General features: G+C 43.8%; 1 protein-coding gene across 1 annotated transcript; it reads left to right on the top strand.

Annotated features, from left to right (window-relative positions):
* Positions 1 to 744: 744 nt before the first annotated feature.
* Positions 745 to 2,281, top strand: LOC145602950 (auxin-responsive protein IAA32-like). Its single transcript, XM_081659092.1, has 4 exons — positions 745 to 1,062; positions 1,436 to 1,714; positions 1,812 to 1,920; positions 2,042 to 2,281. Exons 1-4 carry the CDS (start codon positions 960 to 962, stop codon positions 2,103 to 2,105), a joined length of 555 nt encoding a protein of 184 aa, XP_081515218.1. The 5' UTR covers positions 745 to 959; the 3' UTR covers positions 2,106 to 2,281.
* The last annotated feature ends 15,454 nt before the right edge of the window (positions 2,282 to 17,735 follow it).

The following is a 17,735-nucleotide window of genomic DNA, read 5'->3' as shown; positions in this document are numbered from 1 at the left end:
GCCCTTGAGGCTTTGTCCTTGTAATGTTGTAAGACACTAATTAACAGTCTAACAACTATCAAATTAATCAGTTTAGTTTAAGGTTTTCCCTCATATCGAAGAAGTGGTTACGGCGTTAATCACTACGTCTTACTTGTTATACCTTGAACATTTATATTTTTTTTTTCTGGGCGTAGAGAGAGCTCCCAATAAAGAGCAATGATGTAGACGAGATTTAATATTGATGTTAGAGTAGACAACCACATAAATTTTTATACTTTGCTTTACTTGTGACATTGAAATTACTTTGTATACTGCTGTGCTCCATGCCTCCATCCCTAATAATTTGGTTTCAACAATAAACATGTAAGAAAATCCAAGCCTTTAGAAATCCATTCAACATAGGTACAGACTACAGACTACTGAGTACAAGTGGTCAACTTTAGCACCAACAAAAAATGTCTCCCTACAGTTAAACAAATTAAATTCAGAAAGCATCAGAATATTATGGGCATATAGATAAATTTAGTAAATTACAATAAATAAAGTAATTTCATCATAAATAATGCAATTTATGCAACAACAGCAGAAAACCAACAACAGTGTTATTTCAGAGTTTGTTTTGTCATCTTTAGAAATTAACCTTCAGAAAGATAAATTTTTTGTACCAATTTTAGGCTGCATAATCTAACCATTTCTGTCAGATTCATTTCTTCCCATCCCTTGTTTTTTTTTATGGTGTTCTGCGTTTTTTCAGAAGATAGATGATCACAAAATGGGTAACATTTCCAATGTGGGAACAAAATTTCTATGTCGTCTTGGTAGGCTCCCACATTGAGTTAGTACTCTTATCGTATTCTTCGTTACATGTTATGTTTTCGTATATAATGTGTTCAGTATCTGTCTAGTATTACTCATAAAATTCATCGAAACATTAGTAGCTTGATATAAGACTCGAGTGCAGGTAGAAGAGTGTTGAAATGGACTCGAACATGGCTGGTTTTCTTTTGAACGCGTCAACTCTTGATCTTGGGCTTAGCTTGAATACACTTCACACCCAAGCTTGTCATCATGCTGATCAGAGTATGTGTTCTCACACTTTAAATTGTTTTCAATTATGTTTATTTTTGTTATATTATATGGTCGGTCCAATTCTAGGCATGTCATACAATTTGGCTACTAGATAACTGTTCCAAGATTAAAAAAGAATTCTAGTTAGCCTCTGAAGTTGTTTGGAGTAGATCCTTTCTTAGGACAAAAGTACTCCTTCCTTATATTTGTGTTACTCCCATTTACACGACACAAGGTGAGTTCCCCATCAACTACATTTGCTTGAGAGTAGGGGGATTTCCCTTACCTCTCCCCTCTACTCTCAAGTGTTGACCTGAAGGAAAAAAAAGTGATAACAATAGAATCATCAAAAGCGAGGCTAATGCTTTATTTGAAACTGATGCAGGTAACCAAAGATTGCAAATGGATTCGACAATAGTCCCTGGGGCTTACAACAATGATCCGATGCAGTGGTCGTACCCAAGTCACTTGGTACGCCTCAAAAGTCCTAATTGCTCACAATCAAACCCTGATAATTCTATTGAAGACCAGGAGGGAGTCCAGAGCAAAGAACGATGGACTTATGTTAAGGTCAACATGGATGGTGTTATCGTAGGAAGGAAAATCTGCCTCGTCGATCATGCTGGCTATGCTGACCTTGCTCTTCAACTCGAGAACATGTTTGGTAATTTAAGCTCGCTCACAAATGCATTACTTCCTATAATCGGAGAAAATCATACACAATTATTTTCTTATCAGTATGGCCTTAATTTTGAGTTCAGGTGGGTTAACAGCATATGGCTTACGCTTGTTTCAACGTGGTTCGGAGTTTATGCTGTTCTACAAGGACAGAGAGGAGAAGTGGAGGTCTGCTGGCGATGTTCCATGGAAGTATGTTTCCTTCATTAGCTAATAGTCATGTTTTTTTTCAAAAATTAACATGAACTTAGTCATTCAGTGCAACAGCTTTAGTGTTTTCTGACCCTCATTTCACTATACATTGTGGTTGCAGAGAGTTTGTAGATTGTGCAAAGAGGTTAAGGATATTGCGAAAGAGCAAAGTGCTACTCTCTTAAGTACAAACAATGCCTGCTCTATAACATAAACACACGAAACTCGTTTGAGCCTGCTATCAGGACTTAGATATGAGTTAGGATTTAGATTCACTAGCTTTCAAATTGTAATGAACTCAAGTAAAATAGCTTACTCCATTAATCTATCTAGCTTTCGATCAAGATTACATAATCCCACTATTAATCCTTAGTAATGTCATCATTAAATCTTCTTAGTTGAGATAATGTTGACTATGGTGTGTGACCCAATGAGGCCTGTGAATAGTTTGTTCACAGCAAATGCTTGATTCTAATATGACTTATAATCCTTTGTGAATAGTTTGTTCACAGCAAATGCTTGATTCTAATATGACTTATAATCCTTTGTAATGTCATCATTAGTTTAATCTTCTTGCGACGCCCTTTTATAATTTTTGGGTTATCAAAGATCATAACAATGATTGTATTGTGTATGGCACAAATTATATTGGTACAATGTCTTAATGGACTGGATGTTACCTTAAAAAGAAATTTGAGACTCTTATTAATAGTGTTTGGATAATTATATCCTCTAGAAAAGTTATGTATTCATTTGTCGTCATTAATCTTATGAAATGTGTTTAGAAAATTATAGGGTTTTTCTACATTATAACCTTCTAACTTTTCGTTTTCTACGTTGTATCCCCCTTTTTGAAAAATCTACACTGTAACTTCAAAAAACATTTAGCTTCTATACGGTAACCTTGCCGTTAACAAATTCCGTTAGTGGAGTACACTCACCACTTAATAATATTTTTTATCGATTTGCGTGTTGGAAATGGTTCCGTTAAAGGTTTTGGGGGCTATTTTGGTCCTAAGAGATCCAAATTGAGCTCAGATTTGACAAAAAAATGACACAAATGTCTTGTTTTGCGTATTATATACGTAAACACGCAAATCGAGACATTTCTTAATATGCAAAACAGGCCATTTGTGTTATTTTTTTTGTCAAATCTAAGCCCTTTAGGAACAAATTAGCCCCCAAAACCATTAACGAAACCATTTCCAACACGCAAATCGATTAAAAAATATTATTAAGTGGTGAGTGGGCCCCACTAATGGAATTAGTTAACGGCAAGATAACGGCAAGGTTACCATATAGAAGCTAAATGTATTTTGAGGTTACAGTGTAGATTTCTCAAAAAAGGGGGCACATCGTAGAAAATGGAAAGTTAGAGGGTTATAATGTAGAAAAACCCAAAATTATATCTTCTTAAAGGTTATTTAATTAATTGCCCTCATCAATGTTATTGCCTCTCTTTTTTAAACTGTTAAAAGTAGTTGTTTCGGGGTTTTTTTGTGATTTCCTCGGATACTGGTCACGCTCTGTTGACAATGAGACTCGGACACCTGCAAAACAACGAATATTCCGGTGATCGGAATATTCGTCTCCGACGATCAAATTAGTGATCGGAAACCGGAAAAGGCTAGAGAGAGAAAGTAGAGAGAAGTTGGAGCTTTTAGTGCTCTATATTTATGTTATGTCAAAATCCTCCCCTCCCATCATAAATGATTGGGGTATTTATAGGGGTGGGAACATGTGCACCTCTAAGGTTTATGCCCTAGAATTTCGTGACATGATTGGCTGCGCAATCAGAGGTCGCCACGTATCATGGGGGGCGCCGTTTTACGGTTTTCAAGGGTTTCTCGGGATTTGGGCCTGAGGTCATCAGGGCCTTTTTCTCTTTCTGATGTTGTATTAGGGTATTTAAAGAAGGCTGACATGTGTCACCCTGACAGGTGGACACGTGTCTCACTCTCATAGGGCCACGTGTCGCCTTTTTTACTGAGCCACGTGTCACTATGAGATTGGGCCACGCACCTGGGGTATTTTTACCCTAAACATTTGCCCCTCAGAGGGGGTGGCTCGTACACTTACTAGACGCCTCCTCTGATCTTGCATTCTGGACGTCCTGGTACTCTGGGTTGGGTTTGCCTCCCATCTGCCCTGGACGTCCATATACTTTTGATTCAAGGCTCTTTTTGCTACCTGGACGTCCATATATTTTGCTCTGGACGTCCTCGTAGTCTGGAGTGAGCTTGTCTTCTTGCTCATTTGGACGTCCATACTTTGTACTGGACGTTCTCGTACTCTGAGACAGGCTTAACCTCTGAGTTCATTTGGACGTCCACTTACTTTGGGCTGGACGCCCTCATACTCTGGGAGGAGTTGATCTCCTAAGAGTCCTAACTACCCAGAGCGGCCACAGCAATGAGGCTGGACGTTCTGGTACTCTGGGAGGAGCCTATCTCCTTACTACCCAGAGCGTCCACATATTTTCTTTGAGATAAACTGGGCTTCCATGATTTCAGACGTACTCTCTGGCTCTTTAATCATGCTGCGTACGTTTGAATTTTTCCTTTTGGACTAAACGTCTGAGAACTGGGCGGACGCTTTTTCCTCTTAGATATTCTCGAGTTTTGGAGACTAAGTGTTGAAGGTGTAAAACTCTTGAATTTGTCACTTAACTCATTTCAACTCACTTTGACGTGCCGTCAATTGTCCGTCTGATTTTTTCACAAGTTACCAGAACCCTAATGTCGTTTTGTCCCTTTCTTCGAGTAATTTTTCAAGAAATTACCATTTGAATGTTTAGGCGGGAAAAATGATTTTACCATTTTGCCCCCATGAGTTCATTCTATAAATATCGGAAGTGAATTCTCATTTTCACACTTTACCCAATTGTGAATTCTAGAGAGAAGTCAGAGCATTTTAGTGAGAGAAAGTTAATTTTCCCTTAATCTTCAAGAGCGCCGCCGTGAGTTTGAGTTTTCCGGGCCTTTTTTGAGTTTTCCGGTCAACCTTCAAGAACTTTACCACCACCTTCAAAGTTTTCAGAACGTACAAAGGTAGGTCGTCTACATTTTCTCTTTTACTTTTACTTGTTTTCTTTTTCTTTTACTTCAATTCTGGATCTATACTCGGCTTCGTCCGACTCTCGTCATGAGGCCGGCCGTTCGCCTGGGACTGAGGAGTCTAGAGTGGACGGAGAAGAGTTGTCTCCTCCTTGGAGTGAGTCTATGTCTGATGTGTACATACTCACCCCCACTTATTCTTCTCTGTCCCAACAGGCAATGGCAAGAACAATGCGTACGCGCGAGATTCATGCGGCCAGGAACCCAGACGGCAGTCTAGAGTCCCCTATGACCCTAGTAACCCAAGTACAATGGTGGAGACTAACTCCACCACCCAAACCACGACCGCCTCCACTGGCTCTCATCACTTGGCCATGGAGGTCACTTCTTCCTTCGAGGAACGCCTACAAGCTGAAGGCGCCTCGTCCGCTCCTGCTCCGGAACTTAGGTTCCCTCAATTTGCCAGTTCGGTCATGGATGGGGCCGAGCTGGTAGCCTGCAAAGACAATCCTTCCAATCCTGGGGCGGACGCTTCTGGTTCGTCCGTCCCCTCTTCTTCTCAACCTCTGCTTCAACTAGGTGGGGCGGACAGACCCTTGACGGGAATCTCAATCAGAGAACCGTCCGTCCTACCTATTCGCAGCGCCCCTCCTTCGGGAAATCAGGCGGACGCTGCCAAGGACAAAGGCAAGCGTCCATTAGTTGAGGAGGGCGTTCCTTCTTCCATGGGCGTACATAGCTCAAGAGGCCGAAGCTCGGCCGAGGCAGCAGACCTGGACAGGGTGTTGTCTTCAGAGTTTGGGAGTGCTCCTTCTCACCAAATGGAAGAAGAAGAAGTTGAGAAAGAGGCCGTGAGTGAGACGGCCGAAGGTGAGGCGGCGGCCGAGGAAAACGTCGCCAACATTGACAACTTCAGGGACCCGTACGCCTGTACGGTTGGGGAGACGGCCCTGAAGTTCCTGAAAAAGGACTTTGAGAAGTACAAGGAGTCCCTCCATTTGGGGGAGGGATTTGAAATACAAGTACCCAGGAAAGCCATTGTTGTGGCTACCTGGGATGAGGAGAGGCCACGCAAACGGGCGTTTTGCGTTTACAGGGCCGCCTTGGACGTGGGCCTTCGCTTCCCTCTTCATCCATTCGTTCGGACAGTTCTGGACGAATACGATATTGGCCTCTTCCAACTGACGCCAAACAGTTGGATGAATATTTTTGGGTACTTAGTGACGTGCATCTGCAAGGGTTTCACGCCAGACTTTGCAATCTTCTGTGAGATGCACTCACTCACTCGGCTAGAGAAGGATGTGGACGGTTGGCTCATCTTGAGTGCGACCAGGGATTACATGGTCGTGGTCGACCGTGTCAGCAAATGGAGGGACTGGAAGCACCGCTTTTACCGTATCAAAACTCAAGATGCGGAGTTCAACCTCCGCATGAACAAGTGCCGTCTAGAACCTATTCAGCTCGGACGCGGAGACCATAGACCTGACAAGCCGCCCATCCATCCTAGCCATGAGCACCAGCTTGAGTACTTCAAGGTCAACCGAGTCAACAGGGGTAACAAAACTGAACGTGTCCCTAGCCATTGGGTTCTTCTTGCCAATTGGCTTAGGGACCCTATCTTCATGTCTGCGTACGACATGTACCAGAACATGCCCCTAGGTGGACACTTAGATATATAAACTTTTTGTACGCACGTAGAGTTTTTAGAAAAATATTCTAACACTTTTGCTTTTTCTCTGTGCAGCGGAGGCGTACGCAATGCTTGACTCGGCCCAGAAAGGGAAGGTGGAGATGTCCGAGGTGGACTTGGCTAGATACAAGGCTCGTTTTAAGATGTACGAGCAACTCAAGGAGGTAAACACTTAGTTTATTTTTTGAATTTCTCATTCCTCATTGTGTCCGTTCTGCTATATTGGGAGGAGCCTGCTTCCTGAGTTTGCGCGGACGCTTTACGTCCGTTCAGGCATGCTAGAAGGGAGCTCCTTCCCCAATTCACACGGACGCCAGCATATTCTTTGTCTTGTAAAATTTTTCTAACTTTGGTTGTGTTTCTTGTAGTCCTCCTCTGCTCCGAAGGCTAGGAGGAAGCAGCCGGCCACGCCCACTCCTGATGCGAACGCATCTAAAAAGAGGAAGACGGTTGCTTCCAAGACGTCTTCAAAATCTGCGGCCAAGGCGAAGTCGCAGACTGCTACAACGCAGTCTCAAGGAGAACAGCCCAGGCTGACACAAAGCGGGGTCTCCAAGCCCGTGGAACCTGTTGCTGATCAGGTCCACGATGAGTTCGTCCCTTTCGGACGGTGGGGATAAGTCAACCCCAGAAAAAATGACCGGCCCCTTCACGATTGCGGGGGTCGAGATAGTCAAAAAATCTGACTGGCTACATGCCCCAGTCAGTCGGCCAGCGATGCTGATGCTGGTCGTCCAGAAAACGATGGGGAGGCCTCCTTGCCGCCTCCTCCCATCAATCTCTCTCCTCCAAGCTTATCCACTGGTTAGCCTTTCTTCTTTCTTTATTTTTGTACATCTTTATTTACTTGTACTTGTAAATTTTAGCTAACTCTTCTTGCTCGGTCGTCCGTAGATATATCAGAGGAGATGCAACTGAGGATGCCCGACCACTCACTGACTGGTGCGGACAAGAAGGCCATGCGCGAGGCCATGGTTCGCGCGGTCCACCAAGTGCAGCGTGACAAGCTGCGGAGGATCAATGAGGGCTTCTTCGCCCCCATGCTCAATTGTAGCGCTGAGGTACGTTTCATTTGCATTGTACTTTTTCTTTCCAACACTTAGCGAAATTTTCTCATATTTGACTAAGTCTCCTTTCTTTTTGTCCGCAGCTCTTCCTCCGCCTGAACGCCTTCCTTGACTGGAAGGATAAAGAGAAGGAGCGGCTAAAGCAAGCTTGGCTAGAAATTAGAAAGGCCGGGGACACTGTGACTGGGACGGCCGCCGTCTAAAGGGTGCATTTTGAGATCCAGATAACCGCGCTGTCCGATAAAGCAGCGCGACAAACAGAGGACCTGGTCAAACTGGGCAAGGCACTCGAATAAGAGTCCTTGGCCAGGGAGGCCTTGAGGGTTGAAAGGGACGAGGAAAAGTGGAGGCTTGGCTTTGAGGCGTCTGAGGCCTTGAAGAGTGAGCTGAAGTTGGCCCAAGCCAACCTTAAGTCTGCTCTAGATGAAGCGGACGCGCTGAAGGTCGAGGTTGAGACCTTAAAGAAGTCCATTGCGGACTATGAGGAGCAACTTAAAACTCCTCGGCCACCCAGCGCGGAAGAAGTCGTCCGCATAGAGCAAAATGCTGAAGACAGACTTAAGGCATACTTCTTTGATGCCTTTGACTTGATGGTGGACGAAGGTGAAGCCGCCTATTATGAGGAACACTTAAAGAAGCGGCTTCAGTACGTCTGCCTCAGAGAAGAGGCAAAGAAGGCCGGCATGCCTCCTCCTAAGCTAGTAGTTACTTCCCCCGAGTCCGGAGAGGACGGGGATGAGGAGGAGGAGGCGGACGACGGGGCTGCCAAGGCCGAGGACGCCAAAAATGCGGAGGAGCCTGCCAAAGATAATACGGCTAAGTAGAGCTCAGGTCCTCCAGCAGCCGTCTGCTCAGCTTTCAAGCTTTCCTTCTTTTTTCAGCTTACTTTGTACTTAGCTTATTATGTACTTCTCTTTTTTTTTGTTTTGTATTTTGAGGCCGCCTGTTTGAGCGGTTTTGTACACATTATGGCCGCCTTTGCGCGGTCTTATTAATGAAATTTTTTTTCGCCTTTGCGCGGTTCTTTCACCTTTGTTTCATACTTAGCAATTTTTTGCAATTTTGTGTTTTTTGAATGATTTTCGTACGTCTCAATATTATGCCTTTTCGTACGTTCCTAGGGGTATGCCCCTTTATTCGGTGTTCTCCTAGTCCATTCTCTAAGTGGTTTGATTAACTTGGTAGTTTTTATGCCTTAAAGGGTATGACGACTAGCAAGTTAATCAAATCATAGTTTTGATTGCCCTTGGACTAGGTAAAGCACCGAATCAATTTAATTGGTCGTTCGGCTATCATTGTACGAGCAGTCCGTTGAATCGATCGCTCGGACGCACCCTAGAAATCCTAAGTATTATCTCAACTTAGAGATTCCTTGCTCGGCCGGGCCAAACGCCTAGGTATGCCCTTGCCCTATTTGTAAAGGACACTTGCTTTCTACACAAGTTCTGAATACCTTTCCTCAATCGTCCGCCTAGAATTGGGAGGACGCATTGTTCTCTAAATTAAATCAGTTTTTTTTTTTTTTTTTTTTTTTTTTTTTTTTTTTTTTTTTTTTTTGGTGTGGCCGAATTGCTATGTTGGGAGCAACCTTGCTTCCTTTTCACTTCGGCCATTTAGTAAGAATGATAAGCCGTGTTGCTATATTGGAGCAACTTAGTAAATCTTTTCATTCGGCCTTTAATCATAAATAATAATATGCAAATAAATACAAGTAAAACAACAAATAGTTCCTCAATGCCTGACTTTTCATTAATTTTGTCAAAGGTACATTGTTGTGGCCGTATGGCTTTAATTACAAGGCTCGGTCATTAGACCTAGCTGTATACACAGCTTTTTGGCTAAGTACTTAAAGAAATAAAAACTTAAACATGATATTTCTTCAGATTATCAGTGTTCCATGTCCGTGGGATCTGACGGCCATCAATTGCCTCAAGGCGATATGTGCCGTCTCGGACTTCTTCCCTAATTCGATACGGCCCCTCCCAGTTTGGAGTCAACTTGCCGTCCTCATTGGCACGGCCAACAACTTCCATTTTTCTCAACACTAGATCCCCCATTTTGAGCGGCCGCTTAGACACTCGGCGGTTATATGCCCTTGTCATCCTTAAGCGATAAATTTCATGCCTAAGCGCCGCATTGCCCCTAGCTTCTGGAAGAAAGTCTAGGGCGGTCTTCATGGCCTCCCAATTGGCCGATTCATCATAAAGCATTACCCGCAAAGTGGGCCCGTACATTTCAATTGGGAGTACAACCTCAACTCCATAGACCAAAAAGAATGGAGTCTCCCCTGTAGAACTCTTTGCTGTTGTCCGTATGGACCATAACACGTTAACCAACTCGTCTGCCCATAGACCGCCTGCTTTTTCAAGCTTGCGCTTGATCCCATTTGAAATCAACTTGTTATAGGCCTCAACTTGACCATTGGCTTGTGGTCGGCCAACTGAGGCAAAACAATGAGTTATGCCTTGGTCTCCCAACCATTCCTTGAGTTGGCGCGTCTCAAACTGGGGTCCATTGTCGAACACCATTGACTGGGGTGCCCCATACCGAGTGATTATGCTCTTCCAAATGAAGGCTGACACATCTGTCCATTTAATGCCCCGGACGGCCTCAGCTTCAACCCATTTAGTGAAGTAGTCTACTGCCACTAGTACATATCGTCTCTGGCCGGATGCAGGAGTATACGGCCCCAAAATGTCCATGCCCCATTTAGCAAAAGGAAGCGGACTACTAATGGCTGATAGACTATTTGCTGGACGATGAATAAGGGTTGAAAATCTCTGGCACTTGTCACATTTTTTCACCATTTTTATGGCGTTCGCATTCAAGCTCGGCCAGTAATATCCCAAATGTGTCGCTTTTTCAGCTAAGGCTCGTCCTCCAATATGTGAGCCACAATGTCCCTGATGAAGGTCGTCCAACACTTCATGCCCTCTTTCAGGAGTTATACACTTAAGGTAAGGCTTCACAAAGGCTCTTTTGAATAGCTCCCCATCCTTCATCTCGAACCAGGCTGTTCTCCTCTTCATTAGCCAACTCTCTTTTGGATCGTCCGGAAGTATTCCATCCCTTAAGTAGGAAATAATTCCGTCCATCCAGGTTGAACTTCGATCTATTATCTGAACGGGCTCGGCGTCAATGCTCCTTTTCTCCTTTACTTCCCAAAACACTGATCTTGGAGTATCACATGATGCCGAGGAAGCCAATTTGGAGAGGGCGTCTGTAGGCGTCGTTCGAAGTGCGCCTACGTTAAAGCATGTTGTGAATATGCTTGGCACTCATAGGAAGTGGGAATTGACATAACGATTAGGGACAACGATTAGGGACAAATAAAGTAGGGAGCCGCCAACAAGTTTTTAAGGAACTTGTAAACCGTTCACGGATCATTTAAGGCAACCACGAAAAGGGACAACGAAGGCAACAACGATTGACCCGTAAAGGTTACACCCCATTCATAATCCATGAGATTACTAACTCCATATGGTTTGGAACCACGAAAGGAGGATCGGGGATGATGGTACGAAGTGAGTCATGGAGTCACATTCGCCCGTATTGGCCTCTACTCGATTCTTATTGTGAAAAGTATTCATGTGATCTCAAAGGCATACAAACAAAATATTCAATTTGCTCCAAACTATTATTATGCTAAATTGGTTGAATATTAATGCAACACATTATTCTAAGATATCGTGATCACTTGATTAAATAACAAGATTAAAGGAACCTAAACCGGTTGTCCAAATTATCTTATTAGGCTGATATTCAATTACATATTCCCTTTAAACATGCAATACGGTGATCATAATAATAATAGAACAAACATTAATATTGGAAGCAATCTAACAATAATAGCGTTAGTCAAATCAAATAATAATCCTCATCATGAAATTAGCAATAAGAAATAATAATAAGAGTAATTAAGTGATTAATTACTCACTTTCCGCGATTTCTTGAAATTGCTACATCATGAATAAACTGTTAGTAACTTCTATAAAAATAAATCAAATTGAAATTAAATTAAATAAAAGTAGAGTTGATTTGATCCAAACCCTCAGTTAATTCTACCTTTCACGCCTTGGTTTAAGTATAGAACTTCGGGTATTGTATGGACTCCTTGGAGTGCTTAAGGTATATAAAATGAGAGAATAGGGTGGCTAGAGTTTAGGCTAGAGCAAGAGTGAGGAAATAATATTTTTGGTGTAGAGAGAGAGGAGAGAATATTTTTGGTGTAGGGAGAGAGGATGATTTTTAGTGTAGAAGAGAGGAAGAGAGAATGATTTGGTGATCAAGCTTGTTGATGATTGAAAAAGGGGAGATATGACCTCTATTTATAGGGAAAAAAAGAGGGGTCGAATCAAGAGAAGATAAGAATTCGAATCGGATAAAACTCTTGTAATAGACAGTAGTTTTTGCGGTATTTGTTTTTATCATATCTTTTGATCCAGAAATTGGAATAAGATGAATAAGATATCGTTGGAAAGCTCTTGAATTCTACTTTCTAACCAGATTAGAATCAGATTAAAATATTTTGTATAATAAAAGATATGGCCGAAATAGTGGGACGGTGTCAGTTTTGGATAGAGTTTCGTATTTCTTTTATATCTTTTTCGTTATAGCTCGGAATTAATATTATAATATATCATTGGAAAGATAATTTCAAGAGCTATCCAAACATATAAAAATCAGATAAAAACAGTGAGGAACAAAAATAATATCTGTCAATCTTTGAACGTCTTTCAATTCGAATTAAATTACTAGAGGAGTTTTATTTTATTTCAAACTCTTTAGTCTTATCTTTTGAAAAAGGATAATTAAGATCTTTTAGAAGCTTATAGAAGCTTCCAATTAATCCTAATTGGTTTAGGAATGAGATTAAAACCTTTGGACCCTCCACATGATCATCGGGTCGTAGGTAAGGTGGGCTTAGGTTCGGTTTAAATTAGATCCAGTTTAGTATTTTGGCCATAACTTATTCGTTATAACTCGGATTTGGGTTTATAATACATCGTTGGAAAGCTATTTTAAATCCCCATCCAAATATTCAATCATTGGACCCAGATTATGGACCAAAATCAACTGGTCTAAACGTTTTTTATAAAAAGGACACGAAATGAATGATTTTAATGGACACGAAATGAATTATTTTGGGTTTAAAGGCATGATAAGAGGACAATAAGTTATGGTTTGGGAAAATAGGCTATGAATTGGCTTGGTTTATGAAATGTATTGGGAATGAACATGGATATAAGCACACTTAAAGATTACATACTCAACCCAACCAATAATGGCGGTGAAAGGTTGTTCATCATCGGGTTTGGTTTTGGGGAGACATTTTTAGGTGTCTACAACGTCCGCTTGATGATTTTCTGAACGAGGAACTTGTTTGAGAGAGAAATGTTCTAGGCCCTCGGCCTCATCCTTAACTAGCTGCATGTACTTCATCATGGTCGGCTCCCTGGCTTCGAAGCCACCATTGACTTGGTGAACTATTAGTCGGGAGTCCGAGCATACTTCAACTTTGGTTGCCCCGGCCGCTTTACACATCCTTAGGCCGGCCAACAATGCTTCGTACTCAGCTTCATTGTTTGACGCTTGGAACTGAAATCTCAATGCGTACTCATACTTGTCTCCCTCAGGAGATTCACATATAATACCAGCACCATATCCGGTCGCTGTTGCACTACCATCCACAAACACTTTCCAGACTTGGTCCCCGGCCGGCTGAAGATCAGGCCGTGTCATTTCAGCCAAAAAATCCGCAAAAGCCTGCCCCTTGATTGCCTTCCTTGGTTCGAACACAAGGTCAAAACCTCTGAGCTCCAAGGCCCACTTGAGCATGCGGCCACTTGCCTCTAATGTTGAGAACGGCTTCTTCAAGGGTTGGTCTGTGTAAACCACAATTGGATGTGCCATAAAGTATGGCCGCAGCTTCTTCGATGCCATGTACAAGGCCAGACCAAATTTTTCAATTGGGGGGCACTTAAGCTCAGCATTGTGAAGTACATGGCTGATAAAATACACTGGGACCTGATGGCCGTCCCTTTCAGCAAGAAGGACGTCACTTCGAGAGTGTTCAGAGATGGCAAGATAGATATATAGCTTCTCATTCTTGAGCGGACTGACGAGGCGAGGCAATGTATGCAAGTGACTTTTCAACTGTACGAATGCTTCCTCGGCCTCCTCTGTCCACTCAAACATGGCTTTCTTCTTAATGGTTTGAAAAAAGTAACGGCACTTATCCCCTGACCTTGACAAAAATCTTCCAAGGGCTGATAAACAGCCGGTCAGTCTTTGCACCTCCTTAATTGTTCTTGGAGACTTCATGTCAAGAACAGCTTGAATCTTTTCAGGGTTGGCCTCAATTCCACGTTGATCGATCAAAAATCCGAGAAACTTGCCGGACTCAACACCAAATACACACTTCTTTTGGTTAAAATCATCTTATGCCGCCTGAGTTCGGTGAACGTTTCTCGTAGATCCTTGAGATGGTCGGCCGACTCTTTTGACTTGACAATCATGTCATCAATGTATGCCTCCATGTTACGGCCGAGCTGGTCTCTAAAGACTGTATTAACAAGCCTCTGAAATGTAGCAGGGGCGTTCTTAAGGCCGAATGGCATAACTTTGCAACAGTACAACCCCTTCTCGGTCACAAACGCTGTTCTCTTGATCTTCTTCCCACAAAGGAATTTGATGGAACCCGGAGTATGCGTCCATGAAACTCATTAGGGCGTGTCCGACCGTAGAATCAACCAAACGGTCAATCTTAGGCAAGGGGAAGCTATCCTTAGGACACGCCTTGTTCAAGTTCGTGTAATCCACGCACATCCTCCAAGTCCCATTTGGCTTTTTCACAAGAACTACATTGGCCACCCAATCTGGGTAAAAGCATTGCCGAATGAAACCGGCGTCCAGCAGCTTTTTTACCTCTACTGCGGCCGCCTGATTCCTCTCTTCTCCGTGATTCCTCTTCTTCTGGCGGCCAGGCTTTATCAGAGGATTCACGGCCAACTTATGCATGGCCAGGTCAGGACTTAATCCTGGCATTTCACCAACTTCAAAAGCAAACACATCTTTGAATTCTTTTAACATCTGAACCAACTCATCCCCAACCAATCCCAAGGCTATAGTGCCAACACTAACTGTCCGTTCAGGGTGGTTGGAGTCAAGCACTATATCCAGGTGGCTGCCGGCCGGCTGGGGCATCAACTCATCTGGCCGGCCGACAGTCATTAATTGCTAGGCTTCTTCTGCCCTGGCCGCCTTACGCTTCTGGCCGACCAGGTATGCTGGGAGTGAGGTTCCTTCTTCCTTTGGCTCGGATAATTTTGGGCCGCGTGCTGTTGGCTTCACGGCCAGCTGATTACATTCCTTAGCCATTTTCTGACTTCCTTGAATTGTTCCAATTTTTCCGTCCGACCTTTCAAACTTCAGCAACATCAAATGGGGCACTATCACCGCCTTGGCTGCATTAAGAGTGGGGCGGCCAAGGATGACATTGTACCCGGTTAACTCTTTTACACAAGGAAACGGACGACCATGTCTCTTCCTTCTCCCTTTTGCCCGAAACGGATGGGAAGGTCAATCCGTCCGACTGGATGAATGATATTCCCCCCAAATCCTACCAAGGGGTGAGTAATGTCCTAGAGAGCATCTTCTAGGAAGCTTAAATTCCTTAGTGCGGACAGACTGATGATGTCGGCCGAACTGCCCGTATCAATCAATATACGTCCCACCTTCAAGTTTGCTATCTTCATGACAAAGACCGTGGGATCATTGTGCAAAGCCCTGACCTCTCCACGGTCAGCCTCACTTATGATTACTTTAGGAAATGGCTCGGCCTTAACGGCGTTCGTTTGCATCACATTTGACAGGTTTCGAGCGTCTTGCTTGATTCCTTTCATGGTAGGGCCGCCTGAAGCAAAGCCTCCTGAAATCACGGCCACAAAACCTGAATCAGTGCTATTCCCATCATCTTCCTTGTCATTTTTCTTATCACTTTGTTGCTTTTTCTCGGACGTGTTGTCTGTCCGTTTGAAGGTGAATTTGGACTTGGTCACATAGGGTTTCAGCAGACCCTTGTCGGCCAACTTGTCCAACAACCTCTTCAGATTGATACACTCGTTCGTGTCATGACCTACATCCTTGTGGTAATGACAATACTTGTTCTTGTTTCTGTACTGGGTCGAGCCTCTCAAAGGCTGAGGCTTCTCAAACTCAAACTTGTCTTTTATCTCCATCAAAATGGAGTAGCCATCCTTGTTAAACTCATACTGGGGCTCGTACGTCTTGCTTTTCTTTGACTTGGGTTGCTTGTCATCAGCCACCCAGATTTCTTTTCTTTTGTTTCCTTCTCTCTTTCGGCCGACCGAGTCTTGCTGAGAAGATTGCTTCTTCTCAGCCCCCTTGGCCGGCTGTTCTGATTTGGTGAGCGAACAAAAGTCCGCGGCCTCAATATAGGCTTCGGCTTCCCGCAATACACCTGCGTATGACCGAATCTTTTTTCTTACCAAATCAAACTTAAAACCATTATGCCTTAATCCCCGAAGAAATTCTGAGTAAGCCATTTCGTCCGGAAGATTATGAATTTGGGCTTTTCCTTGATTAAATCTTTGGACGTACGAGCGTAGTCCTTCATTCTTTCCTTGGACAATTGTGGCCAAGTTGAGACTTGTCTTTCTTGGTGGGATGTTGTATGAGAAGTTTCCCACAACCAACAAACTGAGGGTGGTAAAACAATTGATGCATCCGGCTGGAAGGCTGTTAAACCAATCCTAGGCCACCCCTTTGAGAGTGGCCGGGAAGCATCTACACCATGTAGCATCATCTACACTTTTCAAGTACATCAAGTTTCTGTACGAGGTAATGTGATCCTCTAGGTTGCCCGTACCATCATAGGCACCCACTAGTACACTCTTCACTTTTGCTGGTTGAGGGGACGCTAGTATGTCTTGCAAAAACGGAGGCGGCTTATCTCCCAAATTCAACAAACGCATTTGCCAATCAATACGCTGGCTGAGCGGACGTTCCAGCCAGGTAGGGAGCCTGGCCGAACATCTGACCATACGGCCCATATTGCCCAAAGACTTGGGGAGTTGGTTGTATCAACCCATTGAGTACTTGAGGGGGCTGATATTGTGATGGCTGAACTGGAATGGGAGTAATAGTTTGAGCAGCTTGACTTCTGCTGGAAATGGCCGTGTTGGTGTATTGGGAGAAAGATTGGTTGGAGACTTCATCCGGCATGGTTGGGGTAGAGGCCGTGTTAGAGTATGCGGCCCTCTCCCTTTGCTTGTGCCGAATGTAATCCCTTGCGTCCTTGAACGCTGTGACGGCTCAGTCTTAACTCTTTTCGGCTGTCTGCCCCTCCCCCCGGCCGATTGTGTTTTCGCCAGCAGGCTAGAAAAGTTGGTCCGTGGGACTCGGGGAGACCTTCCATGCGGACGGCGGAATGGGGTGTTACCAGCATCAGTTGCATTGGTCTTGTTGTTGGCTTTCTTGGAGGTGCCTCCTCCCCCCTTTTGCTGAGTAGCGGCCAACTCCTTGCGGAGCTTAGTCAGCTCGGCCATTAGGGTAGCTGGGGTGACAGGAGGTTGTTCGGCCTCTTCAAATGAGGCAGTCAAAGGATTGCTTGAATGTATGGTAGTACGTATGTCTTCTACATATCCGTCCTCGCCTGGACGAGGACCAGAATTAGGTGTCTGACCATCTATTGCCATAACGGACGAGTATCCCCACAGGCGGCGCCAAATGTTTCGGGGTTTTTTGTGATTTCCTCGGATACTGGTCACGCTCTGCTGACAATGAGACTCGGACACCTGCAAAAACAACGAATATTCCGGTGATCGGAATATTCGCCTCCGACGATCAAATTAGTGATCGGAAACCGGAAAAGGCTAGAGAGAGAAAGTAGAGAGAAGTTGGAGTTTTTAGTGCTCTATATTTATGTTATGTCAAAATCCTCCCCTCCCATCATAAATGATTGGGGTATTTTAGGGGTGG

The sequence above is a fragment of the Chenopodium album genome, chromosome 21, assembly GCF_948465745.1.
Source record: "Chenopodium album chromosome 21, dcCheAlbu1.1, whole genome shotgun sequence".
Taxonomy (NCBI): domain Eukaryota; kingdom Viridiplantae; phylum Streptophyta; class Magnoliopsida; order Caryophyllales; family Amaranthaceae; genus Chenopodium; species Chenopodium album.
This window is presented reverse-complemented; position numbering and strand designations above follow the sequence as displayed.